The 7,066-nt window shown below is 31.7% G+C and overlaps 1 protein-coding gene across 3 annotated transcripts in view; it reads left to right on the forward strand.

The window, feature by feature from the left end:
- Positions 1-6,347, forward strand: part of LOC107625461 (1-acyl-sn-glycerol-3-phosphate acyltransferase 2-like) — a 7,749-nt gene extending 1,402 nt beyond the window's left edge. Inside the window, exons 3-12 of one of the 3 annotated variants that reach the window (XM_016328103.2) lie at positions 1,349-1,388; positions 1,561-1,634; positions 1,870-1,929; positions 2,944-3,021; positions 3,141-3,299; positions 3,627-3,752; positions 3,966-4,058; positions 4,327-4,413; positions 5,049-5,277; positions 6,009-6,347. In XM_016328103.2, coding sequence (XP_016183589.1) covers positions 1,349-1,388; positions 1,561-1,634; positions 1,870-1,929; positions 2,944-3,021; positions 3,141-3,299; positions 3,627-3,752; positions 3,966-4,058; positions 4,327-4,413; positions 5,049-5,277; positions 6,009-6,022 — 960 coding nt within the window. In that variant the 3' untranslated portion in view covers positions 6,023-6,347. Of the gene's footprint in view, positions 1-1,348; positions 1,389-1,560; positions 1,635-1,869; positions 1,930-2,943; positions 3,022-3,140; positions 3,300-3,626; positions 3,753-3,965; positions 4,059-4,326; positions 4,414-5,048; positions 5,556-6,008 lie in introns of those variants that run through there. The other 2 variants (XM_016328102.2, XM_016328104.2) reach the window with 2 other exon arrangements.

Below are 7,066 nucleotides of genomic sequence, written 5' to 3' on the forward strand. Positions count from 1 at the left end.
TTATTATTTGCTAGTTCAAAGTTTTCTTTTACATTTTGCCAGGAGTATCTTGATTGTATGAGGTAAAATTGGATTTTTAAGTTTTTATTGAAATATGTTACTTCGCTTTTGTAAGCTTATAAGAAGTTAAGAACCTTTGAACTTGATAGTCAACTATACATTTTTCCAAGAATGAGAGTTAGTAAGATTAGATTTAGATATATTGTGCATTTGTGACTTACAACGAACATCTTTTTTTACAAAATTTCTGAGATTCTAGTCCTTTATGTTATGATGTAAAATTATACCATACATTTTCATTAGAAATTGCTTACTTAAGATATAAAGCTGGTCTTATGGTTTTTCCTACTACTAAAAAGATGCTAAATAGAATTGTGAAAATAAGGTTTGATTAAAACTGAGTGTCATAGGTTGAGGATGTTGTAGGATGTGTTTAATTTATCATGTAAAATATCCAATTTTGCCAGTTTCTTTACATGATTACAGTAACAATAATGGTCAGAAATAAAAATTATGATCATTTGTTTAATTACAGTAGCCTGTTTCTATACTGTCAATGCCGTTATGGATTTGAAATTGTTGCAAAAGATGTTGGGTTCCTATTAATGTAGGTATTTCAGAAAAAGACATTACATGTTCTTTTGTCTATATATAAAAAAAATACTCTAATGTCATACACTACTACTATAGAACAGTGATCCATGTAGTTAGAGAAAGTGAAGATGAATTATTTTATTTTTCACTATTTTTATCATTTTGTAGTTACTTTTCTGCTTCACTTTAGACAGATTTTATTCTCCTTCAATCTACGTTGTCTAACCAATAACAAAAGATTTGAAGGGAGTAAAAAAATTTGGTGAGAGACTAAATGTTTCTACTTTATTCTGCCAAATAATAGAGCACGGAGATTTTCATTGTTCTTTCTCTCTTTGATAGACTTGTTTTCACATATACGAAAATATTGAGAGAGTTTGCTTTATTATGTAATGGGACTTATCCTTGTCAAAGGAAAACATTTTATGCTTAGGTAAACTTTTAGTCATAATTGAAGCTAATGGTTCTTTTCTCAAATCATTTGCTGCATCGAGCACCTAAAAGACTAGGAATTAGTCTATTCTTGAAAGTGCTCCTTTTGTTGCTTGCTCCTTTCAATAGATAATTGTTTATGTTGGTTTTTATTCACCAAATCACCATAATGCCTCTCTCTATTTTACTTTTCACATCCTTCAACAATGATAAAAATATGATGTTATCTTATATTGAACATCATGAATTTCACCACAGTTTAAAATTTCCTATTTTGCATTTAGCATGATCAATTTTTTCATTTGGATCTTTCTTATTTCAGCTCCAAATATTCACAGATCAAGAAATCATAAACAAGATGGGTAAGTTTCTTGTACCATGCATTTGGTGTGTAATCCATTTCAACTTTTCTTCCTCTTTCTTCTTCTAGTGTGCATGGTTGAGTTTGTTTTAGAAAGTAAAAGAAGGTTGTTTTGAAGGGCCAAAATTTCCTGGAGTAAAATCTCATCCTCTGTTTTTGTCATGATTTTCAAGGTAAAGAGCATGCACTTGTCATATGCAATCACAGAAGTGATATTGATTGGCTTGTTGGATGGATATTAGCTCAGGTGATTTTCTTATTTAGTATGACTTTTGGGTTTTTCACATCTTCAATGCAAGCATTGCAAGCACATTAACATGTTCACACGTTTAAGCATGACTTGCTTAGGACAAAAAGAGGCACATCTAAACCCAATTTTTACATTTGTGATACTTTATAGTGAAATATCATATCCTTTATATATTTTATGACTGACATTTTATTTGTGCTTGAATCACTATTTATTATTGAACATACAACAGCGATCTGGATGCCTTGGCAGTGCCCTTGCTGTGATGAAGAAGTCATCAAAGTTTCTTCCGGTATGATTCATTTAGACTTGTGACTTTGAAATAATAATTAAAAAAAGAGGCAAGCTACTATAAGGATTGATAATTCATGAAATGATCTATTTTTACCTGATCAGGTATATTTTTTGAGTTAATACTCAAATTGGTTTCTAAAGTTACACTTGCACCTCAATCTAGTCCCCAAAGTTTAATTTACTCAATTTGGTCCCTAACTTGGTATCCGTGACTTACGTTAGTCCCTGTGGCTGATTTCTTCATAGAACTATTAACGACGTATTGAGATAGATTGATGGCTGCCATGGTAGACTTCCTAATGGCTATCTGATGTAGCAATTAAAATTGTTACTTCAATTTTCTGTTTAAGTCTTTAAAACCCTTATGTGAAATTAGGGTTAAGGTTTTAAAGGTTTCGAGGGAGAAAAGTGAGGTAAAAGAAATTTCAATTACCACATTAAATACCTATTAAGAAGTTTAGTGTGTCAGTTTTAAGTTCATCTCAGCACATCATTAATTGTTCTGTGACGAAAATAAGGTTAGGGACCAATGTGAGTCACGAATTCTATGTTGAGGGGCTAAATTGAGTTAACCGAAACTTTGGAAACCAGATTGAAGTGCGAATATAACTTTAGAGACCAATATGAGTACTAACTCTATATTTTTGTTATCATGCATGAACTACATTTGCATAATGTCTAGCTTGATGTGACATAATGTCAAATCCCAATATGACCAATTAGTTTTAGAGTTCAACCCCTCGTTTCCTCACTCATCCATTTAAAATCAAATTTCAACATAATTTGAAAATGGTAACTCATGTATGAGAATGTGCATGTAGATATTACAGTCATCCATATACCATTATTTAACGACTTAACCTTTTGTGAGATATAATTCATTGTAGCACACCATCAACATTTTATGTATGTTTTCCTTGTTGTCAATTGTTAGCGTTTTAGAATAATATCATGTTATGATTTTCCCTATTTGTTACCATGGTTAATCTACCGGAAAATTAAATATATGAAGGTGATTGGTTGGTCAATGTGGTTTGCTGAATATCTTTTTCTAGAGAGAAGTTGGGCCAAAGATGAAAACACATTGAAGGTATGAATTACTTAAAATATATGCTTTATGCTCACAAAATTAGATATTCTTGTCTTTCAATGTTTTCTTGTTCTCTTTTTATGATCATCTTATGTTGAGCTTGTTATATTGTAATTCAGTCAGGCATACAACGACTTCAGGATTACCCTCTTCCCTTTTGGTTGGCTCTCTTTGTAGAAGGAACAAGATTTACACAGGCCAAACTTTTAGCTGCTCAGGAATATGCAACCACAACTGGATTGCCTGTTCCTAGAAACGTTTTGATTCCAAGAACTAAGGTGAAATCACTTGTTTTCCCTTTTTCTTTTGCATCTTGTATTTTTTTTTTTTTTCTTTTCATGATTTTTAGGGGTTATTTTGTTCTAATATATCACCATTTTTAAAACTTTTTGCCAAAATGTCTCCCTTTTCAAATTATTTACTGAGGTGCCATCGTTTTGCCAAGTGGCACCTCGTATTTTTTTTTTTTCGCATGCTGACTGGAAGGCGCCTAAGCGAAACACACATTCTGTGAAGAAAGCGCCAATCAGGCATTTTTGTGCTGGAGGTGCTTCCCTTTTTTTCTTCGGATGTTATATTATAACACATTCAATGTTGTTTTACAGGGATTTGTTTCAGCAGTGAGCAATATGCGTTCTTTTGTTCCTGCCATTTATGATGTAACTCTAGCTATTCCTAAGAATTCACCTCCTCCGACATTGCTAAGAATCTTCAAGGGAGAACCTTCAGTGGTAAGCCAATCAAAATCAAGATTTAGAAACAACTGCACCATTGACTTGATCCCTTCTTTTTCTGGCTTTTACTCAAATGAAAAAGCTTCTCTCATCCAATTATAAGTTAGGGAACTAAATCCTGATCCTTTGTTTGAATTGCCAATAACTCAATAATATCTTTTGTATCCAATGCCCTGCTCAATTAAAAGCCTAGTCTTGTTACCTTTTTAGGTGCATGTTCATATTAAACGACATTTGATGAATGAATTACCCAAGGATGATGAAGGTGTTGCTCAATGGTGTCGAGATGTATTTGTGGCTAAGGTGGGTTCAATTTGATATCTTATAATTTCTATGTATATTATAAAGAATCTGCTAGGCATACTTTCAAAAAGTTCCTTGTATTTCATGATTTTCTTATTCAATTAGGAGTAAATAGTTTATTTTTTCTGAAGTTTGTGCATACACACCCTTTGCAAAAGTTTTTTGATATATTGTTTTGCTTTGTGTCTATAGATTTTCATTTTATGACTTTTTTTAATTATTTTATATTCTTTTTCCCTCACCGTCTTTTCTCCATTGCGCACACCAGGATGCATTGTTAGACAAACATAAATATGAAGATAAATTTAGTGACAAAGAATCTCATGATGCTGGTAAACCGATCAAGTCTCTATTGGTGAGATACTCTCTCAATATGTATGACTTTTGCATTTTTTTATCTTCTTTTTCTTGTATCTCATTGTATGGAGTAAAATAATTTTAGAGCAAAACTACAATGCATCTTGAAAAGTATAAGTTGGCAGATTTTTCTTCAAAATTCTCAAAAGCAAAAAACTCAATTCTGCCCCGTAAGTGTTTGTTTGTGATCCAATTTATTTTTCAAGCTCTTCCCAATTTTTCCTTCCCCTCCATGGCTTCTATGTTCTCTAACAATGTTCTAAAAACCGAACTGGTCATTAAACCGGTAGAATTAAAGATTCAAAGGTTTAAAAGTTCAACGAGGTTCAATCGGAGTTGAATCGAATAAAATAAAATAATATATTGCATAAAATATATGTCTTTTAGAAAAAATTGATTTTTTTTGTAGTTTATTATTTTAAATTGGTTAACTGCTAAAATAAGTCAGTTTGACGAGTTAACTGGTTTTTTGATCGATTTTTTTGGTTCGTTGCCAATCGATTTTTGTCTTAACCAAACCAGTTTGGTAACTAGTTCCCAATTTATCCGGTTGATCTGGCCGGTTAGGTCCGCTTCTCAGAACCATGTTTTCTAATGAGTTTTTTTGCTAATCAAGTTTAACTTTTGGTGTAGGTTGTTATATCATGGTATATTTTGCTTTTTGTGGGATTTGTGAAGTTCGTTCTCTTTTTTCCACTACTAATGTCATGGAAAGGTCTCACAATTTCAATGGCTGCTTTGGGAGTTGTTACTATCCTAATGCAAATTTTGATTCGGTTCTCACAATCTGAGCATTCAACACCAGCAAAAGTTGTCCCTATAAAAACAAATAGAGGAGAACAGTTACAAGCAGAGACTAGGGGTAACAAACAAGACTAGATGAAGTTACTTGTTTGCTAAATTAATTCATTACACTGGAATTCTTTTGAGTACCATTTTGATGAACTTTATTTGCATTTTCGTGTATTTAGATTCTTCGTTCCTTTTTATCTTTTGTGCTACCAAAATCCACCTAGGGTATGTATTCAATTCTTCTTTGTTGTATGATGTATGCATATGGATTACTTATTTTATTATTAATCGGGTTAAATATGTACAAACAATAGGGTGGAGTAGATAAATTATACACTTTGTATCACCTTTTTAATATCAGGTAGTTGTACATTTTCAAATCTTAAATATTATTAATTTTTACTAACACTACATGAATAACCATTTCTTGAACAGCTATAGTTGTAAAGATCTTGAATTTATATTAGTTGCTCAAAGATATATCTATTAGCAATACTTGTCCAATTTGAGACCCAAAATTCAAAAGTAATTTTGTAACACGCCCTCACAAACTCCTAGTCTCGAAATCTTCTTCTCTGTGACTCCATCAGATATATACTCTCAATCCCTTCCTTTAAAAAAAAAAAATTACACAAATATGTAGCTATGTATTACCATATCAGTGACTGTGTTTGACTCAAATCATTTACTATCTCACTGTAGCTTCTGTTTTGCACTATTTCCAATCATTCAAACAATTACTAGCCTTTATCTAAGTAGCAGCACAGCACTACTAATGCAAAATGATGATACTGTCTACAGGTCTTCTTAGTTGATGCAACCACAAAGCATTTCAATGCCTTGACAACTAGGTTGGAGAAGACAGCAAAAGAATTTGATTTCAATAACCGATTGCTGGAACAGATGAGGAAAAAGTTGAATTTTGAAATTTCAATTTCTCAATTAGAGTGAGAAGAAACAAATGCAGGAGAGGATGATGATGGTAAACAATCGTCTGAAGAGTGATTGTATTTATTGTAGCATAATACTAGTTAGTAATTAAGACATTTAAATGATGTGAATAGTTATATAAATATTACTTTTGCTTACTATATATGTAGACATTGTGAATGTTTTAGAATTTATGTGAATTAATTAATCTATTTAATCGTTTTTATATTTTGTTGAATTTTAATTATATATGTAAATTACGCTTTAAGAATAGTATATGTGAAATTTAGTAAAAATTAATAATTTAGGAAATTATTGTTAGTGATCGAAATCATTGCGACCAATTTAGCCATCATAAAGGTAGTCGCTATTAAGAACGAAAATAGGAGTTTTCTTTTACCGTTAAAGACAAATTTAACATTTGAAAAATCGATTTCCAATTAGCGACTAATTTCGCGATTGAAACGTTAGACGTCATTTTGCAACTAAAGAGTTGGTCGTCATTTTGCGACTTATTTTTTAAGTTACTAAAAAATCGTTTGATATTAGTTTGGTAGCTTTGGTTGAAAATTGGTCAACAAAATCGGTCGTCAACAGTTAGTGGCTGAAATTGATCAATATTTTTAAATTTAGCGACTAAGGTTTTAACAATCACATACATCTGTCGCTAAATCAGTCGCTATTCCAGTAACTTTTTGTGGTGTTTGGAGCAATTTTGTGTTGTGGAGTAGAACATCCTATTATTAGCCTTTTTTCTAACTATTGGATCTTAATAGTCCCATGCATAACTAAATGAAGAATTATTCTCCACATATAAGCGTTTTTTCCATACAAGTCATTTATATTCACGCGCTTCATGCCGTTACTGCACATTCTTCTTCTTCTTGTTGTTACTGTGCGTTCTTCTTCTTCGTTATTTTTCTGTTTTG

This window comes from Arachis ipaensis, chromosome B02 (assembly GCF_000816755.2).
Source record: "Arachis ipaensis cultivar K30076 chromosome B02, Araip1.1, whole genome shotgun sequence".
Lineage (NCBI taxonomy): Eukaryota > Viridiplantae > Streptophyta > Magnoliopsida > Fabales > Fabaceae > Arachis > Arachis ipaensis.